At 38.4% G+C, this 22,624-nt stretch overlaps 1 protein-coding gene and 1 long non-coding RNA gene across 3 annotated transcripts; both read left to right on the top strand.

Annotated features, from left to right (window-relative positions):
• The first annotated feature begins 23 nt into the window (after nucleotides 1–23).
• Nucleotides 24–2,869, top strand: LOC143710944 (uncharacterized). Its single transcript, XR_013194702.1, has 3 exons — nucleotides 24–195; nucleotides 558–2,162; nucleotides 2,594–2,869. It is a non-coding gene; the product is annotated as an uncharacterized LOC143710944 (long non-coding RNA).
• Nucleotides 2,870–9,122: 6,253 nt separating this feature from the next.
• LOC143710942 (uncharacterized) lies at nucleotides 9,123–22,204 on the top strand. 2 transcript variants are annotated; one of them, XM_077202191.1, is made up of 5 exons: nucleotides 9,123–9,426; nucleotides 15,168–15,746; nucleotides 15,926–15,961; nucleotides 19,777–19,875; nucleotides 19,968–22,204. In XM_077202191.1, the coding sequence occupies exons 1-5, from the start codon at nucleotides 9,281–9,283 to the stop codon at nucleotides 21,064–21,066; spliced, it is 1,959 nt and encodes a 652-aa protein (XP_077058306.1). In that variant the 5' UTR covers nucleotides 9,123–9,280; the 3' UTR covers nucleotides 21,067–22,204. The 2 variants fall into 2 exon arrangements, with proteins under 2 accessions (XP_077058306.1, XP_077058305.1); XM_077202190.1 differs by having other exon boundaries at nucleotides 9,270–9,426; nucleotides 19,741–19,875.
• The last annotated feature ends 420 nt before the right edge of the window (nucleotides 22,205–22,624 follow it).

The following is a 22,624-nucleotide window of genomic DNA, read 5'->3' as shown; positions in this document are numbered from 1 at the left end:
GCGAACACCCACGCATGTTCTTAGAGTGACTGCTTAAAGCGGAACACAACAGTATAGCACATGTATGATGCATCTGCAGGTTTTTTTCTATTCAGAAGTTGGTGGAAGTTTTGCGCGAATATTATAGTTCAAGCCCAAGGGGGAAATTCTGTGCGAATATTATAGCCTATACTTCAAGCAAAGAAGGATATAGAGGTGAGTAAAGTTGTTAATATGCTGTAGGCCTATTTGTATTAAATGCATTACAGAAGTGTAACGTTAGATCAGCTAATCTTAACCTGGCCGTTTGTTAGTTTGTGGCAGTTTGAAAAAGGATAAAATATATGATCAACAAACTCATGGTGCTGAGTGTTTTTACACTCAGTAAACGAGTTTTAACGTTAAGGGTTCCCGCGGATCATTAAAAAGTCTTAAATTCGATTTTTTTAAACATAAAAAGTCTTATAAAAGTCTTAATTTTACTTATGAAAGGTCTTAAATTTTAGATGAGACTTTGACTTAGACATATCTATATGCTTTCCAAATTAAAACTAATTAGCTATTATTTTTTATTACAGAGGGAATCTGCGTGACGTCACCGTCAGTTGGAGTGAGTGAGGCCATGTACGCGAACTGAGTGGCAAAAAGACTGAGCGGCAGCATTGGTTTTCAGCATGAATGCCGTGAAAAACACAAAAAACACATCTAAAACGGGAACGAGCTTTGCGATTGACTGTACAACTAGGCCTACATTTGACAAGAAATCTGAGGTATATTTTTACAGACTACCGAAAGCTACAGAACAGAGAAGCAAATAGATCACTGCAATTCATAGAAACAACTGGACTCCAGGCAGCGAAAGGTGGATTTGCAGTTATCATTTTTGTGTCAATATGCTGAATTTAGTGGTAAAATTATTCTCTATATATTGTATTGTTATATTTTGCAGTGACAACTCATCAATCAAATATTTATCACTGTATATTCTGTATAATTTGACATTTATAAATAAACACTGACAAAAAACTATACAAGTTTTAAGTCTAGACGACATGATGATATATATAACATTGATATAAGTGATCACCTGGATTTAGACCTGCCTATATTGTATTTATATAAAGCGTTCATAGGCAAATTTGCTGTATGTATTTCCCCCGTGTCAAAATCAGGCACATATAAATGTCAGGAAACACGATTCCTGGCTGCATGTCAATATCCATGGATCACTGGATCTTTAGTAAGTTGTAAGGAACACTATATTGAGTCCAATCTTTAGTTTAAACTGATAATCGTTTGTTTTGCGTTTTCGCAGTTTCCCCTATTAAAACTAAGCTGCTCTTCTGCCACTCAGTCCGGCTGAGGGGGCGTGTTCCGGCGGGAAAGTGACGTTAATGCATTCCCTCTATTGTGGATTTGCTTGTTCACGTGCAATTCGCATCACAGATTTGCGGCAGCATTACTTCTGTCTCCTGCACGCGAGAGAGGAGAGAAGAAGAAAGTTGGTAAATGTCAATTCAGTTGTAAGTTCATTAAAAACTAAGTTGGCTACTGTCACGTGCCGTTTGAACTGAGGCGCTACAGCAATCTGTCACATTTAAAAGCGCCAAAACGTTATTTATTGTGTGAATCTTGTAAAAATATGGACAGAATCTGACAGCTGCGAATTTGTTCCATATCAAAAGTAACAGACAGTTTCCGCGTTTTGAACGAATCACTTGCTTCTTTCCCGAATGAATCAGCCGTTTGAACAAATCGGTTGAATGAACGAATCCCTCAACTCACTTATTAAGACTGTGGCTCCGTTCCATACTTCCCTACTATATAGAATGGGAAAAAGAATAGGCGAGCAAAAAAGTACGTTCGAATCCTCAGTATTCATAAAAGAGTAGGCGAGAATTACCTGGTTGACGTACTAATTATCGCGAGATTTGGACGATAGTGCGTTCCAATATGCCTACTTTCCTACTATATAGTAGGCGAAAACAGTACGTGAAAGAAGCAGTACGTTCGAAACATCAGTATTCCTAAAAGAGTAGCCGAGAAGTTCCCGGATGATCTCCTGCTTTCGCCCAGACATTTGAGTGCTTTTCAGCTTGTACTCATCTATCCCAGGAGGCCACGCGAGAGCATACGTCATTATCAAACATCACGGAGATCAGCGACGCCGGGGGTTTTCAAATGTGAGTAAACACGGTTCCTTATGTGTTAAACTACAATAGAGTAGACGTTTTAACTGTTGAAGGTGTAAAGTAGTTAGACAGTATAGTATAGTTGTGATTTTGCTGTAAAAACATGTTTTGTATAGCTAGCTAACAGGGGAGCTCTAAGCACACGTAACGTCTCTAAAGTGGATTTACATAACCATATACATCTTAAACACGCTTATTTAAAATGTCTATTTACATCTGAAAGGAAAATATTGTAAGTATTGACATATTGCAGATGAGCACATCACAACATGAAAAAGACATCTGAGTGATGTATGTGTGGCATTATCATAGGATAGGATAACGTTAATTCACTGTTGTCAACACTGTTGACATTAGACTAATGTGCTGTAAATAAGGTAAATAAACAAATCTATAAAGTAACTAAACATGTTTTTATTCAGACTGGTGTGAGCACTGAGGATGAGGAGCCCAGAGCTGAATCCTGGAAACGGTGCCATGGATGAGACTGTCATAAGATCTCTCCATCTGCCCTTATCGCCTCAGATTGTGAAGCGCAGCGCAGCAACAAGCTCCGGCACGAAGGCACGGTCACCTCTGGTGAATTCATCAGAATAAAGCCGCAGAATGGGAACCGCTGTGTTGAGATGGCAGTAGGATGTGGGCTTCAGCGCCCAAATACATGCTTGTAGTTTGAATAAAGATTTGTTTCATGTGCATGCATTTGTTTATTGTGTGATGGTTACTTTTATTTGTTCTTTTACTCATTTATTCATGTTTCTTATTGTTGTCATTATATAAAATATAATTATTTAATGTATGCATTAATTCATTGCTTGACTGACAATTGAGATGTTCACGTGTATTCATGCATAACTCATATGACAAAACAAATTACATTTTGCTTGTTTTATTAAATTTTATCATTTTTAGTATATAAAAAAAGTAATATAATTAAGTATTGGTCAGCATTTAATATTATTTTGTTCACGTTTTGGGGTGGGCTAACAATGCAATTCATTCTGAGGTAATATTAATTTTTTATGAGCGATACTTGCATTTTTCGAGTATAAAGTCAACAGTTTCTCCAAAGGAGATCTTCGAGCAGCGGCCCGTCTCCTTGTGCACTGCAGACAGTAAACGCAGAGGAAAACTGTTCTAGGTTGTGCTGTCGAGTTACTGATGTTATGAAGTGTTAGTGCACCTGTCGCTCATATAATTTAAACTTATAAACTTATTACATAAAGATCATGGAAAGATACTAGTTGTATCTAACAATGAACAATCATAATGACAAAACTGAAAACATATAGATCATTGGTTTGTGTACATCATAATATGATATTTATACACAGGAAAAAAGAACAATAACAAGGCTAAATATCTTTAAATATAAATAGTTCTTCATAATACATTAAAAAATTGTTTTGTTGTTTATTGTCTGAGGGATGAAACGAGAGGTAAATTCATCAAGAAAAGAGGAAAACTTGAAGGAGAAACTTTTTGGGTATAAAATAAAGAAATTAACAACATATTCAAGAGATGACGATTTTGGGGTTCTTCAAAAAATCGTTATAAGGAACTGTGGGTCACATTAGAAGGGTTTAAAATATAACAACTTAAATCAACCCTAAATGTATTCACAAAATAAATTGGCAGCTGTTTCTTCAACAATACCACAAAATGAGCAAGTTTCATCAATATCAAGATATTTACAGATAGATGAATTAAACGTGTCGTTCATCTTTTAAGTTGTTGCGCTTGTGATAACGCGTCGTAGGTCACATGATAACGTCAACATGGCGGATGATGTCCGGATCGCATTCATACTCAACGAGATTTGGCTATAAAGTACCTACTCTTTTAGCGCTCGTTAAATCATTGAAATTAAGTACCTACTCATTGAGTATGCGGTTTGGAACGCAGCCAGTGACTTGCCGAAGCCTCTGGCGGTTTTAGTTTCATATTTAAAGTAGGCCTACCCTTTAATTAAAACGTTAAAATTAGAAATCATTTCATATTTAAATATTGATTTAAAAAAAAATCTCATAGCTTTATTTATGCAATTGTAAATTGAGTGTAAATATATTAATGCCACTTCTGTCACCTCTGCACTGCAAAGATGGATTTTGATTGAATGATTTAATTTGACTGGTCACAATGGTACTGTATAATTATTGAATAATTAAGTATTATTGTATAAATAAGTATAATTTCTGAATAATTTGAATGTTAGTATTTGACATAAAAGGTGATGCATAACTCTAAATAAGCTTAGAAAAAAATATCCATATAGGCGAAAATGCCCCTGGAAATCAATTTAAGGAGGCAAATATTGCCCCTTAATTAAAATATTCATTTCGGTCCCTGCTGTTAACTGACCACTGCATAGAATATGAAAAATATGAATATCTTCGTGAGTCAGCTGTCAACAACAGGCCTAAACCAGCCATGGCACCAGCACAAAAACATAGTAAAATATCATCTAATTATTATCAACAAAACGTTGAAAATATTGATATATATTTTTGTCAATATTGCACACCCCTAATGTACGGTATTAATTTTGATTTCTTCAGGTCTTAAAAAGGTTTAAATTTGACTTTAAAAAGTGTGCAGGAACCCTGTAAACGGTTAGACATAGTTACCTAGCAAGTCAGTTATTTTTAGTAAATGAATTAATAAGCTTCTTGCTTTTGCTCTATAGTTCTCACCAAAATGAATAGAAAGAAAGACAGCATGTCGATTACAGTAATAGTGAATATGTAATGCAAATGTAAAAATGTAAAAATGTAATGGAAATGCAAATACATTGTTGAATGATTATAAACATGTTATTTTGCCTGTTAATGCCTGCAGTGCAGTGCAGAAAATGATATGACAACAATAAGGTCTAAATGTAACTGGCCCCTCTAACAGTACAACTGGCCCCAGCTTGGAACAGGAACAGCTGTGATTACGGAATGATGACATCAAAATATATGTCCATATGTAAGTTCGAGGAACTTTCTTTAAATACATACACCTATTTAGCTAAATAATGTCACAATAAACTCTCACAAAAACAGATTATTTTTGTACCAATTATCTCGTTTATTGTAGTGCAAAGAGAAGGATCTCACTTTGAGATTAAAGTGATTTATTTATGTACCGACCCCATCAGTCCAACACCAACAACATGACTGAACAATGAAAACACTGTGATAAAACACACACATCATCACCGTGACTGAACATTCAGAGCAAAAAAACTGTGAAAACCTGCAGAACAAACACACATCTGGAGATCGTACCTCTGAAGTGAGTGAACAAACCTCAGTGTTTGGACTGATAAGGGTGAACAGTAGTGTTTCTGAACGTACAGTTCTGAAGATCTGAAGATCAATAAATACAAACTACAGGATCCGTCCTTCAGCAGCAGACTTTGGTGAAGTTAAAAAAACAACCATCATAAAAATGGTAAAGAAGCAACAGTTTTCACATGCAAATAACATCATGTGCTCCATTTCCTTTATTATCTTCATTTTTAATGTATGGATTGAAACTGTCCTTTTGCTTTATAGCTCTTTTGCACATAGCATAGATATATTCACTGTTTTCATAGCTTAAAATCTGTTTTTAGGGCTTATTAAAAATCCGATTAGTCGATTAATCGAATAATTGAATATATATATATATATATATATATATATATATATAAATCAAGTGTGAAAACCCTCATATATTTATATAATATAATTAAAATCCTAGTATTAAACCAAATAATTTTGCTCAAAAATATTTCAAATATTAAAATTAAAATTCAACAGTTATTTTAGTCAACTACAACAGTAAAAACAAATTGATTAAAAGCAAACTTTAACTTGAGTGAAATATATAAAAACATACACTTATTTTATAAAATAATAATAACTATTTTTAGTTGCCAAAGCAACATTTCTCATTGTCCTTTAGTTTAATTTGATGTAGTATAAGTAAAACTGAAATAAATTCATAAAAACTACACAGACTTGAAACAAACTAAATTGAAAATGAAAATATAAAAATTAATTATAAAAAAATACAATAGTACCTTAATGATATTAAAATAACTGGGAACATATAGTTAAATAATGTTTTATATATTTAAAACATAAATTAATAATATAAAATGTTCTATTTAAATATTCAAAATAAAAAAAAAATTTATGACGTTTCTTGAAAAATTATAGTAAATAATGTAACAAATAAGTTCTATTTTAAAGTTAGCAGCGTCACTGTTTCTGATGCGTTTCTCACCTGAACTCTGTGGGCATGATTTCTGATGCCAAGCTGCCAACTGCTCCTGAATCTCCACTCAGAGAATCTACACACACAGAGTCAGGGACAGAGCTGATTGGATGACAGAGTGAAAGAGGGGGCGGGGCTTCTGCTGGTACAAGCTGTCAGGTTATGATGGTGTGTGAGAGAGAGAGAGAGGGAGAGAGAGAGAGAGAGAGAGAGAGAGAGAGAGAGAGAGAGAGAGAGAGAGAGAGAGAGAGAGAGAGAGAGAGAGAGAGTATGGCCCTGTCCCAAATGGCACACTCCGGACTTGTGCACTTCCTCAGAGTCCACACTTCGGTGACGTCATGTAGTGCAGACCTATAGGGCCCTTAGCACGAGTCCGTGAGGGCGCATTGAGAGGTATTTTTGGAACAGACTCGATCGTCACGCCGGAAACAGGTAGAAGGTCTCAGCTCAGATGTCGAAGCTGAATAAACTTAAAGGTCATCTCATCAGTCCCTTTATTAAAAAAATATCACAAATATCATTAAAAAAAATTATTCTTTAGGATCGAGAACAGTATTTATTTAATTTTCCATGTCCATGTGAACTACACAGCCTGCTTTTACAGTTCTATAATTGAATATGCCACCTGGGCATTAGAATAGATGTCATGGTTATGTAAATGATCAATACAGTTGTACATAATAATACATAATGTTTAATTTAAACACAAAATTAAAATGTAAATGAGTTTAAGAAAAATGTATAGGTTTCGATATTCATACTACGTTTATATGACTCAGTAAAGCCATGACATTCGGTTCTATTTATGTAATGAATCATAATGCGATCGTATTATTTAACACGCTATTATTATGTTTGAGATATCAACCACTGGTCGATAATGTTTGTATAAACTGTAAGTAACAACTGGTAAAATGTACGCCTATATCATAAAGCCATGTTAACAGTCCGTGAGCGAAATCTCCTCCCATCCGTTTTCTGATTGGCATTTCGCAAGGATTCCTGGGTAATTAAAGTGCGTGGAGCCTGCATCTATGCGGGCTTCGCGGAAGACCGCTTCAAGGGTACAAAGGGGGCGCTGCTGAGCACACTTCAGGGCGTTAAAATGCTAAATGGGACGGCCTACGGACTCGTAGACTCGGCGAGCACGCGCAATTTAAGTCCATGAGACCGAAAGTCCGCATGAAGTGCGCCATTTTGGACAGGGCCTGAATGTGTGTGTGAGAGAGTGTGTGAATGCGTGCGTGTCAGTGCGTGTGTGTGTGTGTGAGAGAGTGTGGGACCTGTTAAACACCGCTGCTGCACTTGAGCACATCCTGCGTCCTGACAGAGGAGGCCAGGGAAGGACCAGCGTTCCACGGGGGCCTGCTCTGACAGGGGTCTGGCGACAGAGGGGGGACAAGAGCACACTGTCATCCGGGACCTCTGGGGGCTCGGAGGAAGGGGCATCAGTTCTCAAAAACAAAAGATTCTCCGCCGGGGGAAGGAGTGGCCCTGCTACCAGCTGCTGAGAAGAACTGAGCCCTAACTCCAAGCTGCCCTTCTCAGGAGTGCTGCTTAGCCTGGCGTTTTAGCCGGCTAAGGGGCGGAGACCACACGGACGGATGGCCATCGGTGCAGAAGGGTCTCAGTCTACTTCTGGGCAGTTGAAAACTGTTGGGCGCAGTTCTCAACCACACCGCTGAAGAGCCCAGCCTGGGATATGGGGGAGCTGAGAAAATGAGTTCCCAGACACCCTCACATCAACCTGGCCATGACTTTTCCTGAACCACACTTGTGGACATCACCTGGCCCAGAGATCACGCAGGTACCAATGTCGCCCGTAGCGAGGTCAGTAGTGTGCGTGGCGGATCGACCAGGCCGGACATGGGAGGCATAGCGTCCCTGCGTGGGGGCGTGGTCGAGTTTCCGCGTTCTGTCAGTGTTGGCCAGGGAAGGACCAGCGTTCAATGGCAGCCAGGTTTGACAGAACAGAATTTATACACACACACACACACAAATATCTAACTGTATATTGTGTCGACTGCTTTGATCATTCCATTACCTGTTTATATGGGGTCAAAGAAGATGGTAATAGTTGAAACATCCTATAAGCTCATCTCTTTAATTGTGTGCTGGATATTGAAGTGCTAGTTAAATTGTTAGTAAAAACAAACAAAAACTTTAAAGCAACAAGAAACCATCATATTCAAGTTGTAAATATTGTATAATTACATGTTGAATCATACGCACATTTTGAAAATGATTTCCATAATATTTTCTTATAGTATGAAGCTTTGTCATCATAAAGTTTACTAAGATTAGCTTTCTTTGGCATTGCGTGTTTATACCTGAAACCTGAATCAACAAGTATCAACATGTGGTTGTTATACACCTAAGTATCATTTGAATAATATTTTGAAATGTTGGCTTGTCAAAAGAAAAAATGGTTCAGTCATACATTTAAAAAGTTTTCTAAGTGAAAATTATGTGAGGAAACCACTCAGCCATACATTTCCAATAAAAAATGCTGGTCATTAAAGAATAGAATAGAATAAAGTAAAAGTTTTATTTAAAGAAAATAGACAATGTGCCTTGCTTTTTTGGCAAACAAATGTATAAATGTGTTATGACCCACGAGATAGTCTATGGGTCTAACATTTAAAATTGACATTTAAAAAGAAATACATATAATTGGTGTGCTGTACAAAGAACAATACGTCCAGATGAATACCGAGCACTAAGCAGATACATTCATTTATAGAAAAAGGTTACATAGGTAAGAGTGAAGCCAAAACACCCATAAGGAATATAAACAGACACCTATAACACAAAATTCCTTTGAAACTTGAACCTCTGTGCTGAGGGGTGGAACTAAGAAAATGGAGAGAATGAAACGAAACTTAAACCTCCATCTGGAGAAAAAACAAAAGATTTTCCTCTTGCCTTCTCCACTCAGTTTGACAAGCTTCATCACCAGAGCTAACCATCCGCAGACTACTCTGAAACAGACTACGATGGACACCAGGTGGGTACTTTATTATTTGGTATCTTTAGATTAGTTCAAATATTTTTTTCCTAAAATATTTTAGGCTATCAGATGTGATGTGCGATCAGATGTGCTCCTACATTAGTCACATTCAAATCCAGACTCAAAACACATCTGTTTAGCTGTGCATTTACTGAATGAGCACTGTGTTGCTGTTCGTCCGACTGTTTGTACTGTACTGTATTTTATTTTATTTTTCTAAACTGTTTTAATTATTCTTATTTCTTTTTATTATTTTAATGTAAATCACTTTGAATTGCCATTGTGTATGAAATGTGCTATATAAATAAACTTGCCTTGCCTATAATCACACAAAGTTACATCCAAAACAAAAAGGCATGTCCGAATGTAATTAAACTAAGAAAAAAAGACAGTCAACACAAATTTAATTTCTATTTTTAAGGTGAATTAAGAACGTCATTACATTTAATCATTTAGCAGATGCTTTTATCCAAAGTGACTTACAAATGAGGAAAGCAATAGAAGCAATCAAGGCAACAATAGAGCAGCAATATGCAAAAGTGCTGTAATGAGTCCCAGTCACAGTACACATTGCAAGTTTTTTTGTTGATGATGCTTTTTAAGATTACATACATAGATATATACATACATATATACACAAATATATATATATACACACGCACACACACACACACACACACACACACACACACACACACACACACACACACACACACACACACACACACACACACACACACACACACACACACACACACACACACACACACACACACACACACACACATATATATAGCCTGCATACATATATTTACATTTAGTCTTTTAGCAGACACTTTTACCGAACAACTTACAAATTATGACTAATTTAAGCAGGTCATCGTGAAGAGGCAAAAACAATGAAAGAAGTGCTCAAAATACCAAGTCCAAGCAGAGTAATATAAGTCAGACAAGGGAGGATTAAGGGAAAAGGAAATGATTTTTTTAAGAGATTAAGTGCTATATGTAAAATAGTAAGTGTCAGTATTAATGTTATAACCCATTTAATGAAGTTTAAGGGAACAAACACGGTTTTCTAGGTGAGATGTCATCACACTACAAAACACAGCCTATAATGCAGAACAAGAAGTTGGTTTTATCAGTTTTGTTTACATAACTTGGGGCTATTATATTTTTTACACTGCACAACCCTAAGTTCTTTTTTTTGGAGGGGGGGGGGGGGTACTTTCAAAAGTAATGCATTACAATATTGTGTAACTAATGGAGTTACTTGGTTACAAGTAGAATATCCTATACACAATGTCACAATGGTTATTTACAACCTTATGTATGACTTGATTGATTTATTTATTTATTTATTACTTACTATTATTTTTTTTTTTATTATTATTATTATTATTAGATTTTCAATTTTTGACAATAAACATGGCAAAAAGAAACACAACAAACAACAACCCATCTACCAATCCCTCCCAACCCACCCCGCGGTCTCTTTATAATGGGGTACAAAATGGACAGATAAGTCAACGGAAAAACATTCACAGGAATGATAAAACATTTCTAAAAATAAAGAAAGAAAGAAAGAAAGAAAGAAATGGGATAAAGTGTTGAAGTGTTCAAACTGAGTCCTGAACATTGCTTTGCGCAATATACTTGGAGACCTTATCAGCAGCTGTTGTCCATATTTTTAGTGTTGAGATTTGAGCCAAGTTTACCCGAGCTGTGGATATTTCTAACATTATAGTGTCCCGAAGTTGAAACAACCACTTGAATATATCCAAGGTATGTGGTGGGAGCCAGTGTTGAGCTATGAGTCTTTTTGCAGACGTTAAACTGGCCAGGTAGACAATTTTTTGCAGCTTAGAGAAATCAAACTGAGAATCATCATTCAGTAATAATACAGAGGGTGTCACCGGAATCGGATATTCAATGATTTCCGATAAGATAGCACATACCTCAATCCAAAAATGTTTAACCTTTTCACATTCCCACATCATATGGAAAAAGGAACCAAGTTGTTGGTCAGGACATTTATCGCAAAAAGGACTGAAAGAGGAGTCAATACGATGTCTTTTGAGTGGGGTCCAATAAGTTCTGTGACAGAAGTTATAGTGAATCAGTTGGTGATTAGGATTCCTAGATGAAGTAAAAATGTTCTGCCATACTCTTCCCCATTCGGTGACATCCTCCTGTTGTTCGCAATCTCTTTCCCATGCACGCTTTATAGCTAGGCGATTTGCTGAAGCCTCTAAGGCCTTCCCGTACATCCATGAAGTGAAGTGACTAGAAGAGGACGACTCAAACCAAGCAATGATCGGATGTATAGGAAGTGTTTCCCCCCAGGGCACCCCATAGGCCTTCATGGCCGACCTTAGGCGCAGATATAAAAACAAAGAAGAGGGTTCTGGTCCATACCTCTCACACAGTTCTTGAAAGCTTAACAAGCGTTTAGGACCAGCATCTTTCAATGAATAAATGCCCTTCTGCATCCAGTCTCTAGAGAAAAATGGTATACCTCCCAAACGGATATTATGATTATACCAAATAGGTGTATGGGTGTGCCAAATATGTGAAAAATTAATACATTTTTCCATAAGTTTGAAATTGACTTCTGTGTAGGCCTTGATTGGACCAAAAGCTGGCAAACATTGCTTGTTGTTTATTTATGACTTGATTTATGACCATAATTTATGGCGATGTGTCACTCAAACTGACTGGTCGGTGGCTGTCAAATGTGTCTTAATATGGTTATCTCTCATCCCAGATTGGCAGATCAGTTGTCAAATATGTTTTATGGCGGCTAATATCTCACCCCTTGTTCTTTATATGACATTTGTTGAATCCTGGGTATGTGGCTCCTTCCAGTCTGTTGGGAGGAACTGTTTGTGATTGCGTTTTCCTTTCATTGTTGGGGGTGAAATTCACCCAAGCAAGTGTTAAGGTATGTTGACACCCTGACTGTCAAAATCTTTGCTGTTTGATCGATAGCATATATGTTAATTGAGTCCAAATATTTGAGTGGAGACATTGAGGAATACCATTACACTTACACCACACTGGCTATATTCATTCAAATACCATGTCTGGGCATGTTCTTTTGAGACATTCCTAATGGTGTTGTGAAACACAGATGTTGTAAAAAAAAAACAATACCTTTTTCTTGTTGAGAAGAATATAGAACATGGTGTGTGGGTAATAACGACTCTTTGGCTTGATGAATGTTTCTGATTCTTTGGCTTAGGCACTAACATTAACCTGTAGTTCAGGTACTACTGATCTCACTCACTCTCACACACACACACACACACACACACACACACACACACACACACACACACACACACACACACACACACACACACGTTATTTGACTGAATATAACCAGTTTGATGTAAGGGTAATGGTATCCCTGAATGTCTTGACAATTTGATAACAACTGACCTGCTAATCTGGGATGAGATTGACCAATCAGTTTGAGTGGCACATTGTCATAAATTATGGTCATAAATCAGGACATAAATCACCATTGTGACATTGTGTATAGGATATTCTACTGTTACTTTTGCATTACGTTTCTCACTTGGTCTTGCTTGTGTTTTTCAATAGCAAAACAAGTTCCAGTTTTGGCAAATATAAAGGCCCTTTCACAGCAAAAGCTAAATGACTAAGCATCAGGCTTAGTCACACACTTGGTGTCATGGATTTGCTGAATGAGGCGCACAACAGAAATAGTCCAAGGAAACTTTAATAATAAACCCAACTCAGGAGAACACAACCACATTAAATTTTAAACAAGACAGGACAAAGGACTGAACCAAAACACAAACTAATGTAAGAAAAACTGAAATGGACTTCGAAGACCTACAAAATGAAGTTTGTTACAGTTTATACCATGGTCTGGGTGAATATTCGATTCTGATTGGCTGCAGGGTGTCCATTAAAAAGTGATAGAGGACACTTAGTAAAGGAGTTCTGGTGAAACTGACAGTTTACCGTTCAAAATTAATAAATAAATGCGCTGGCTACATCAGCTGTGAGTAACCATAGCAACAGGCAGTCAAAGTATCCGTTTACAATTTATTGTATCAAAATAAAACTGAAGGGTTCTACAAGCTGAGCGGACTATAAATATCTCCGAAACCAAGTTATTGTTTGTAAAAACTTCATATTTTTATTATAAAACTAATTAAAATATAAACAAATGTTTTAAAAATATGTTATTTGGTAAGTGACCATGGTATAAGCGGGTTAATGCCCATCGAGGTGTCCATTGTCAGGTATTAATGGACTTCGGTGGATTAATGGACTCCGCTGCGCGTCGAACGGTTCACGCCTCGCCGGCGTCCATTAATACCTGACAATGGACACCTCGTCGGGCACTAACCCTTACATAGTAGTGGCAAAGTACACAATGAACTTTGGGTTCAACAAAGTCAAGAACAAAGAATAATCTCTGCTCCAACATTTTATACTGTAGTTAGTACATCCGTCTTCCCTCTCATCATGTAAATGAAGCTCTGTCTTCAATGTAAATTGATGATAACAATGAAAGTGATAGCCTTCCGTTCCCACATCTTCACACATCAAACTGGTTAATAATAAGTGCAATAATGTGTAATGACTGGAAGTTAGTTGTAGTTCTTGAAACTTGTTGTTTCTCTTTCCTTCAATGATTCTGCTTATTAACATCAGGTGTCACCACTAATGGCCAATCATCACAAATGAATCACTTAATTATCTCATTAACTTCAACACTACTTCAGTGTTAATTTTAGTGATGGGAAACCGAGGCTTTCTGAAGAGTTTGAGGCTTTCATCAAATTGTGCCAAAAACAGTTCATTACTCGAAGCTTTTAACACAATACACATTAGCGATATCTGGTGGTCAGACTTGTTTTCTCCACCATATCTAACAAATCACAGCAGAGTAGAAAAAGCATGTGTCCAAACAAAGCTTCGAAAGTCCGTGACATAAGAGTGGAATCAACCTGGGATCAATACAGTTCCATCTAATCTCATCTAAATTAATGTGTGGCACTGAGACCACAACTCGTGTAATGTAGCCTGGTCAACGGATTCACATACTGATCAATAATATAAAATATACAAGTAGCCAATGTGATCATAATTATAGTAATTGTTGATAAGTTGAAAATATATATTTGTTATATAATTTATGTCATAGGGAAGCATGTGTTAAATCATTTAAACAATTAATACCTCATCGATAATCATTTCCATTTTTATGCATCACGTGGGGTCGCGAAGCACCAATTCTTTCAAACCAGCTGTCCCAAGTCCGACTTTCCGATACTGAATGACGTTCGATGCTTCAAACGTCATCATTCATGTGGTATTGTCATTTTGATACAAGCATCATTACAGTTTGTGACACAATAGTGCTTTAAAACTGCGTCGGAGCATTGGAGCACCGATATCAACTGTCCCATCACTAATTTTAACACCCTGTATTGTGGACACATATGTACACAGAGGGGTGTTAATTTAACACGTGGGATTTTGTCATGTTGATCTTAAAATAATCTTGAAGAATAGCTCTTTTGATTGGTAGGAAGGCAACATTTATCTGAAATCAGCTCTACCTGCTCAGAATAACCTACTAAGTAGTTAAAGCTGTTATGGTTACATTGTTTTGAAATGCATTATTCACATATTTATTCAGATAGGAAATATCATTGTTACTACGTAAATTGCTCTGTTTTGATTCTATAACGCAGGGAACAATTACAGGAGCTCCTGTGGGAGTATGTAGTGGACACACTCAACTACATTCAGACAGTGAGGGACTTCTGTGACGAACAACAAATATGGACCCTTAAGAGAGAGAAAGAGCTGAAGATCATGAGAGACATCAAGGACCAAGCAGACCAAGTCAGTCATAAGTTTGAGTATCTAAAGCGCTCAAAGTTTAAAGCCAAGGCATTGAGGGAGTGCCTGAAGAATACTGTAAAATCTGGGTCCATAAATCAGGGGCTGGAGAAGGAACTGGGTGCTGTCCTGGAGAATACACTTCAGGGGCTGGAGAAACTTGACGTCTTCCTGGATGCAGTGGAGAAGCTTGCAGTCACCTCACCATTTGTCTTCACTGGACAGAGCTTCTTATCTGAGGACGAGAGACCTAAAAGTGTGCGATCAGTCATTACAGCTGCAAGAATATCCTCCCCTCTCCTCATCCACTTTAAACGAAATGCAAAAACCTTCTTCCTTCCTTCACTAAGAAACTTGGACACCCTGTCCTTTCAATTAGAAAAATACATACGAATCACAAAACTGATTTGTGAGAGAATGGAGAAAAAGTTAGTACTGACATTCATGAAATGTTAATTTTAAAATGATAGTATTTTGATTATATACACGTTAATACACAGATTATCAAAATAATCTCAGTGGTGTTTACTAAATCAACTAAATCGAAGGCTTAATTCCATAATTAGATCAATAATTAGCATTTTTTCTAAATGTTTTCCCCTCACAGATCCAAGAGTGATTTGGGGTCTGAAGATACTCATAGGTAAGTATTATAAATATTAGGGTAAGATCGGGGTTAATTTAAAGCTGCAGTCCGTAGCTTTTTTGGGTTAAAAATTATCCAAAATAAATTTTTGAGCAAGTATATAACCAGCCTTTCACGGGTTGTGAGCGCAGGCAGACGAAGACGATAAGGCTAAAGTCTCCAATGTAAGAGTTAGATCACAGAAATACTTATGAAGGTACAGACAGGCAGGGTATACACTCAAAACACAACTACAGATCAAGATTAACAGACCTGAAGGGAACTATATACTAACACTGATAAACAGAAACAGTTGAGACAGATAATTATAATTAACAGGACACAGGGATGAGAGAGCCCTGTAGAGCTGGTGGACTGAGGGTCCATGGTGGACCTGAGGGCGGTTGGAGGGCCAAGGCTGCGTTGATGGCTCGACAGACTGAGGTGGAGTCCAGGTAGCAGAGGTGGGAGGTGGAGACCGAGGATCCTGATGGAGCAGGTGACAGGCAGACCCACGGCGACTCCACCTCCCCAAAGGTGGATAGAGGAGCCGAGGGGCTGACAGGCAGTAGAGGAGGAAAGGTAGAGAGGAGGCAGATGGAAGGAGGTAGGAGAGGGAGGCTGGGTGGGAATTCAGGCTCTGAGGTTGTAACAGGCTCAGGGCTGGGCGGAACCAGTGGCGAAACAGAATCTGGGCTGGACAGGACCAGCGGTGAAAGCTCAGGGCTGGACGGGACCACCGGTGAAGGCTCAGCGGGCATGACTTCCACAGTCTCTGACTCGGTGGGCATTACGTATACAGTCTCTGGCTCGGCAGGCATTGCGTGTACAGTCTCTAGCTCGGCGGGCATTACGTGATGCGCAGGCTCGGCAGGACTGACGTGAAGTGCAGGCGCGGCAGGACTGACGTGAAGTGCAGGCTCGGCAGCGGCCATCTTGTCCGGAGACAATTGCTCGGCGCTTGACAGGACCAGCGGTGAAGGCTCTGGGCTGGACGGGACGAGCGGTGAAAGCTCTGGTTTTGTTCCGGACCGGGACACAACGTACTCCAGACATCGGAGGACAGAATCCCTCCAATCCAGTCCCGTGGTGTCAGGGAGATCCATGGGACGGTCGAAAGTGCCCCGATCCGGAACAGAGTTTTCAGGCTCTCGTCATCCAGGGTGCTGGTGAGGGTAATTTTTACAAACTCCCTTGAAAAAAACAAAAAATCTTTGCTCTCCTGAGCAAGGATGATTATTTTAACCCCATCATCCATCACGGGCGGTCTGTAGTTCTGTCATGGGTTGTGAGTGCAGGCAGACGAAGACTATAAGGCTGAAGGCTCCAATGTAAGAGTTTAATCACAGATATACTTACAAGGTACAGTTAGGCAGGGTATACACTCAAAACACGAGTTTACAACGACAACTACAGACCAAGATTAACTGAACTGAAAGGAACTAAATACTAACTGTGCGTTGACACCGGACGCGAATAGCTCGTCAAATTCGCGCCTGCCGTGTCTAGTTATACGCTTGACCACTTTGTGTTAATTCGCGCGTCAACAGGGTCAATTGCATATACGAGCCATGACTCTCTCGATTAATGCTAACCCTCGATAAACATCTAAAAAAGATGGCCGCCAACGGGTTTCGAAACTTTCGCCTCCGGATTTCGCCTCTGTAAATTTTCGCGTAAATTTTGCTTCGAACTTTTGTTTTTATGCGCGTCAGAGGCGAAATCCTGAGGTGAAAGTTTCGAAACCCGTTGGCGGCCATCTTTTTTAGATGTTTATCGAGCGTTTGCATTAGCATTAATCGAGAGAGTCACGGCTCGTACATGCTCTCGAGAGCAGAAACAGCTGGGTAGGGGACATCGTCGCTGTACTCGGGTCCACCAGACCCTCCGGAGTTTTTCAGTTGTTTCACAATTTGCTCAAGGAGCAAACGGTGGTGGACCAAATGGTGGACCTAACGGTGAGGACGCTGACGAGGACAGCGTAGGCCGTATCAGGCCTCGGCCTCGAGTGATCTATCATGTCGAGTCCGCGCTCTACAGCCCGGCGCTCGTTTCACCCTCGCCCGCACCCACCTAATCTGTCATTTATTTTTGTTTTGATAATAAATGGAGCCAGCCTCCAAAAGTGAAACCTGTCCTGTGAATTTTTTTAATAGTTTTTTACACTAAATTGTGTTTGTCATCTTTACATTAGAATAATAATGTTTCAAATAATCTACATTAGATATGGAATAAATAGCATTCAATACAAAAATGAGTATCTCTCATATACTGAAATCGAGTTTTTATGTGAAAGATTTGCTTTGCACACCAAGCATTTTAGTCATATTACAAAATAATTTATTGAGGCCAAACATAAAATAACACTATAAACTGTCACTTCACCACGTGACAGCAGCAAGCAGGCTCCTGATTGGTTAATGCGGTGCGAATTGACGCAGAAATTCAGATTTTTGAACTCGGGCGGCATATTCGAATTCACATCAAATCCGAGAATGCACAAAAAGCATTACATAAATCATTCGCACGTAACACGCCAGACGTTCAATTCGCGCCATTCGAGCGAACTTTAAGCACGAATGAGGCGTATTCGCGTCTACCGCACCGCGCTCTACACCTCATTCGCTCCGCAGGAATTTTTTCACGCGCAACGCGTCTTTGCATTGACTTAACATTGAAATCACTCGCGCCTGACACGCTATTCGCATCCGGTGTGAACGCACCATAACACTGATGAACAGAAACAGGTGAGACAGATAATGATAATTAACAGGACACAGGTGAATTAACTGAATTGATAACGACAAGCGGGAAAACTGAACAAGACAGACATGTGAGTGGTGACAACAGAGGAACAACACAGAACAAGGTGACACAGCCAATGTTCAAAACTATCTGATTGCCTTAGCTCGATTCAAAAAGCTTGTAATAATGTTTTTAATTCCAGTGGTACTGGTGGATTTGAATGGGAAATTTGAGCATGTCTTTGCATCATTAAGTCACATCTGTCCACATATAGAAGGAGTCTCGGCTAGTAGGCTATGAGTGTGAGGATGTTGGTGGTGGAGATTTATAGCCTTTTCTCACAGCACTTGATATAATTAAACTTATTAATTTGATGGTGGATCCAGAAAGGTTCAAACGACAATCACCAGTAACAACTGGAGATTCACAAACAAACGCAAAATTTTTCGGACAGAGAAAAAAAGAGACTGCAACCGAACCCATGCGAAAACAAGGACAAATATCAGAAGGGCATTAAATGTAGTCACACAATGCTGATGTTGATAACATTAACAATTTGAGGACAAAGTATAATTTGCACGGTTTCACGTGATATGATAAGCAATCGTTAGATTTAATCAGCGCTATTTACTGCAATACTTTTTTCCCTTAGTTGGTCAGAACAAAAGAGGATGTTACTTACTGGTTCAGACGACACTTCCCTGTGAAAATTATTATGTTGGTCATACTTTCAAAAAGTAGAATCAGTGATTGCGAATGACAGTATCCACAATGGTGTGGTGATTAAAGCCTCACATTCTTCTCAAAACATTGTATTCATCCGCGCTGTGCCATGCCCAGGCACAACCCACGTAAAGTTTATTATTTCCGCAAATAACTGCAATTGCAGATTTCGAACAGAGATGGCGACAAAGAGGGAAAACTACGGACTGCAGCTTTAACATCTTCATTATTCATAATAACCTAAAGGCCAAACTGAGTGGAATCATTCAATCTGGATTTTCTTTTCTTTTATGATAATCTCTAAAATATAGAACTGTATTAAAATATAGGCAAGTCTTTCTTGATCCTGCTGAAACTCTCTACAGATGTAAGAAGGCTCAGCCTGTAGTGAAGATCAGCTTGAACTTCAGTGAGGACTCCATGCAAAAAATGCTCGATCATTTGAAGCTGTTATGCAAAATCAGGTGAGACCTATATTTATGATCCGATGTTTTCTTCACATTCAGGTTCATCGTGAAAGGTGGCTGTAAATTATATATGTTTTATTATTGTCTAGGATGGACCAGCACACAAAGCCTACTTTAATTTTTCAGGAATATGCTCTGCACTTCATTGATTTATTCAGTCAGTGTCACTCTAGAATGGAGAAGTGTCTGTCAGGTCTGGAAGAGAGTGCAGTTCAGCTGGACAGGATGAAGTTGGGAGCCAGTATCTCCACTGTGGCTGGCAGTTCGGTTGGGATAGTAGGGGGTGTTTTGTCCATTGTTGGTCTTGCTCTGGCCCCCGTCACTGCAGGAGCGTCACTGGGTCTCACTATAGCAGGTGTCAGTCTGGGGGTTACCAGTGGGGCCAATAGTTTGGTCACAGGCGTCACTGAAGTAGTAGTCAACCAAAGGCATAGTAGAAAAACCAAGGATATTTTCCAACAATATATGGATGATGTGGAGAAGATTCTAAACTGTCTGGACCAGGCCAGTAGACGGGAGCATGTAAAGGGGCCTGCTGGGTTTAGTTTCATTACAGCTGGGAAACTGGGACTTTGTTCTGGAGCATTGGGCAGAGGTATTAAATCTCTGGTAGATGGAGCTTCAGCTGTTAAAACACTCAAAACTGAGGAGGTGATTGCAAAAAAGTCTACTAGAGCTGGATCAAAGTCTGCTGGGTTTAGTTTAACTGCTACGAAACAGGCAATTAGTAAAGCCCCTAGTGCTGCATCATTGGCCAAAGGTGTTGATGCTCTGGTAGATGGAGCTTCAGCTGTTAAAATACTCAAAACTGAGGAGGTGATTGCGACTGCAACCAAGGCTGGACTCCAGGGGACACAAAGAGCTGGTAACATTCCCAAACTGGCAGCAGACCTTCCCGACATTGGGCAGCTGGCAAAAGGGACGCCACTAGCTCTTTCAAAGTCTGCTAGAGCTGGATTCATCGGTCTAAATGCCCTCTTTATTGGCTTCGATGTCTTATTTATTTGCAAAGAGAGTATAAGTCTGGCCAAAGGGAGCAAGAGTGAGGCCTCTCAGCTCATCCGCTCACGAGCAGCTCTGTGGAGATCTGAGCTGGAGGACTGGAGGAAGATCCATGATTCCTTACGCATAGGGATTACGAGGGTTAGGAAGAGTCGGGAAGTGTTGAATAAACCTTTTCTTCCTTAAAGAGCTTTAAAAAGTTTTTGCAATATTGAGAAGAGCTGAGATGAGCAATAGTTTAGACCTACAGTTCGACCTGCTGTCCTGGAACACTAAGTTTAACAACTGAACACCTACTTCTTTTTCAAGCTTTCTGGTTCACTAATTGATGAAATAGGAAAAGGAAAAATTATATATCTTACTTATGTTTTATCATTTACTTATGATTTCATCATTTGCTTATGTTTTATCATTTAATCATTTATATCTTAAATAACATTTAATCAAATGTAATGCTATTTTAAGAAATCATTATTATCATGTTGATGTGCTTCTCATTACTATTATTTTAAATGTATGTTTAATACTTTACTTTTATTAATCTTTATGCCTCAAATATAGCTGATTGACTTAGGGTGAACTTTTGTACTTGTTTAGATGAGGGCAGAAGTCTAGAAGTTCTCGATAGACAGACCACAAATGATCGAATGTCTCAGAATATATAATAAACGAATGATATATCAGCTAAAGGTCTTGCAGAAGGGATTTGTGCAGCAGTTCTGACTTAAGATTAATACCACAGTGTGAAACCACAAAAGAAAGATATGTCTTTGTCTCTCGAGTCTGCTCGAATGATATTGTAAAGAGGAACTAATGTGCTGATCAGCAACTGCATAAAAGGAGGAATAATGTCCTGTACTGATCAGTCTTACCTTGGACTCAGACCTTGCTCTTTCACAGCCTGTCTTTTCAAAGAGGGATCTCTCAAACAACTTATCTTTAGGCAAGAATATTATACTCAGAGTGTGTTAGTTATATTTTACTTAGAGAGAATACAAGTGATTTTAACTGTTTATTTTATTTTTCTTTATTAAACTTTTGATCCTGATTATGGTTTAATTAATTTTCCTCTTCATTTATTATCTGCTGTTAAGAAAAAACATTTGACTTAATCATCTGACTGGATCTCCTCCCAGCATCACTAATAATTCATGTTTGTAAAATAAAAGCATTAATGAGATCTGCTTGATTCAGTGCACATGGCAAATTAATGTTTTGAGAGTTAAAAATCATTACATGATGGAAGTCTAAGCTGAAAACTTTATCCTATATACATGTGTACAACAGTGTCAAATCTAATACTGATTAAAAAAAATGAATTGCACTCGTGTAGTGCGTGTCTTATGCGTCAATGCCTTATGGTTCAAAATGGACTCACTGTTCATATTTTGGAGAAGTGGTCTGGTTATATCTCAATTGTGTATCACGGTGAAAGCATCAGCTGTTTATCATATCTTATTTGTTCTTAGGGTGTGAGAGTCTCAAGTGCGTCAGTTAAATACTGAAGTTATATAATCATAAAATTATATTATAAAATGGGTGTACAGGCAGAAAAAGTATTTCTAAAAGGTACAGACTGCATGGTTGTAGCAGAGGAATGATTACAAAAGTAATATCTTGCTAAACAAATTTAGCATTTTTATTGTAGCATATTTTACACATCTATACTAGTTTATTTCTTTAAACATGAAAACATTTAGCTGCCTTTCAAATGTTAGGATTATGATCTTATTTGGGATCTAAA

The sequence above is a fragment of the Siphateles boraxobius genome, unplaced genomic scaffold (assembly GCF_051911475.1).
Source record: "Siphateles boraxobius isolate OS27281-9 unplaced genomic scaffold, OSU_SipBor_1 49, whole genome shotgun sequence".
NCBI lineage: Eukaryota > Metazoa > Chordata > Actinopteri > Cypriniformes > Leuciscidae > Siphateles > Siphateles boraxobius.
This window is presented reverse-complemented; position numbering and strand designations above follow the sequence as displayed.

What these genes read in the sequence shown, in the direction of transcription:
- LOC143710942 (XM_077202190.1), top strand. Translation starts at nt 9,281, where the DNA reads ATGGAGAGAATGAAACGAAACTTAAACCTCCATCTGGAGAAAAAACAA. An exon ending in TGTGAGAGAATGGAGAAAAA is followed by an intron (nt 15,747 to 15,925) that starts GTTAGTACTGAC and finishes TTCCCCTCACAG; the next exon opens with ATCCAAGAGTGATTTGGGGT. An exon ending in AAGCTGTTATGCAAAATCAG is followed by an intron (nt 19,876 to 19,967) that starts GTGAGACCTATA and finishes ATTATTGTCTAG; the next exon opens with GATGGACCAGCACACAAAGC.